At 45.6% G+C, this 1,086-nt stretch overlaps 1 protein-coding gene across 1 annotated transcript in view; it reads right to left on the reverse strand.

Annotated features, from left to right (window-relative positions):
• The window catches only part of LOC101860275 (zinc finger protein 628), a gene marked incomplete in the record, with an annotated part of 18,315 nt that overhangs the window by 14,121 nt on the left and 3,108 nt on the right, over positions 1-1,086 (reverse strand). Inside the window, 1 exon segment of the mRNA XM_013086535.2 lies at positions 701-1,027. Within this exon segment, the coding sequence (XP_012941989.1) occupies positions 701-1,027 (327 nt within the window).

Genomic DNA, 1,086 nt, shown 5'->3' on the forward strand with positions numbered 1-1,086 from the left:
GGGAGTGGGAAATGGTCATTTGTGCAGGTGATTGTCTTGGACAAATGGTTGTCAAAGTAGAGCAGGCTCTAGTTGGGTACATACACTTACTTTTAATTTTACTTTTTCATCCTCTGTTGCCGTTAAGCGTAGAGGGGAGAAGCAGTTTTCTATGGTAAGCCAGCTCCCCAGCTCTTTCAGTTAGTAGTGCACATGATGTTAAAAACCGTTATTATAATATATTATTGTGAGGCATCGGGGTGAAATCAGGCGCTTGTCAAAATTATGGAATCGAAGATATCGGCATTTTTGCTCCAATTTGACAATCTTTTTCCACATTTTCTGTTTGTTTGGTCAACACCTTTTATATCTATTTTAAAACATATTTCTATCTGGGTTTTACTGAAAAACATTGGTTAAAGGCACAACAAATGTAAATTTTCAATTTCCAAGAACTCTCAAACTTAGGAAATCACCAAACTTTGGCAGCCATTTCCTCGCTAATTTTACCTCTGAAACCAGGTGGCTTTGACCTCCTTCTATCGCAAATATCTCGACTTCCATTCAAGATGCGCGTGTAATTTTTTTTATCAAAAGATGGTCAAATGAAGAGGTTTTAAGATGATACCAATAACTCCAGATGCCCAAAAACTGACGAGCGTCTGATTCTACCGTGTCTTCATACATATTAAAATTATACATTAAGATTCTCTCTTCCTACCTCGTTTGCTCGCCGAGGGCGATCTTATCATCAACGGGGTCTCCGGAGTCGAGACTGCAGCAGAGGCAGGAGCCGACAGTTGACCACAGGGAGAACTGGACATAGCCCTGGACAGCGGCCAGTAGGCGTGACCTGGGGTCAGAGTGCTCTCCTTTGAGCCGTGCTGGTCGGACACGTTGTGCACGTGTCCTGCTGCTGCTGCTGCCGCAGCCCAGTGGCCGGGTAAGTGGTGGGTCAGGCCGGACATCGTGTAGGCGTTGAGGAGGCTGGGCAGAAAGTAAGGGATGCCGCCGGCCCGGAAATCTGGAGAGCTCATGTAGGAGGTGCCTGTTGGGGTGAGGGGGGGGGGATGAGGGAGGAAAGGTGGGTTATTTATTGTATTATTG

This window comes from Aplysia californica, unplaced genomic scaffold, assembly GCF_000002075.1.
Source record: "Aplysia californica isolate F4 #8 unplaced genomic scaffold, AplCal3.0 scaffold00476, whole genome shotgun sequence".
Classification (NCBI taxonomy): Eukaryota; Metazoa; Mollusca; class Gastropoda; order Aplysiida; family Aplysiidae; genus Aplysia; species Aplysia californica.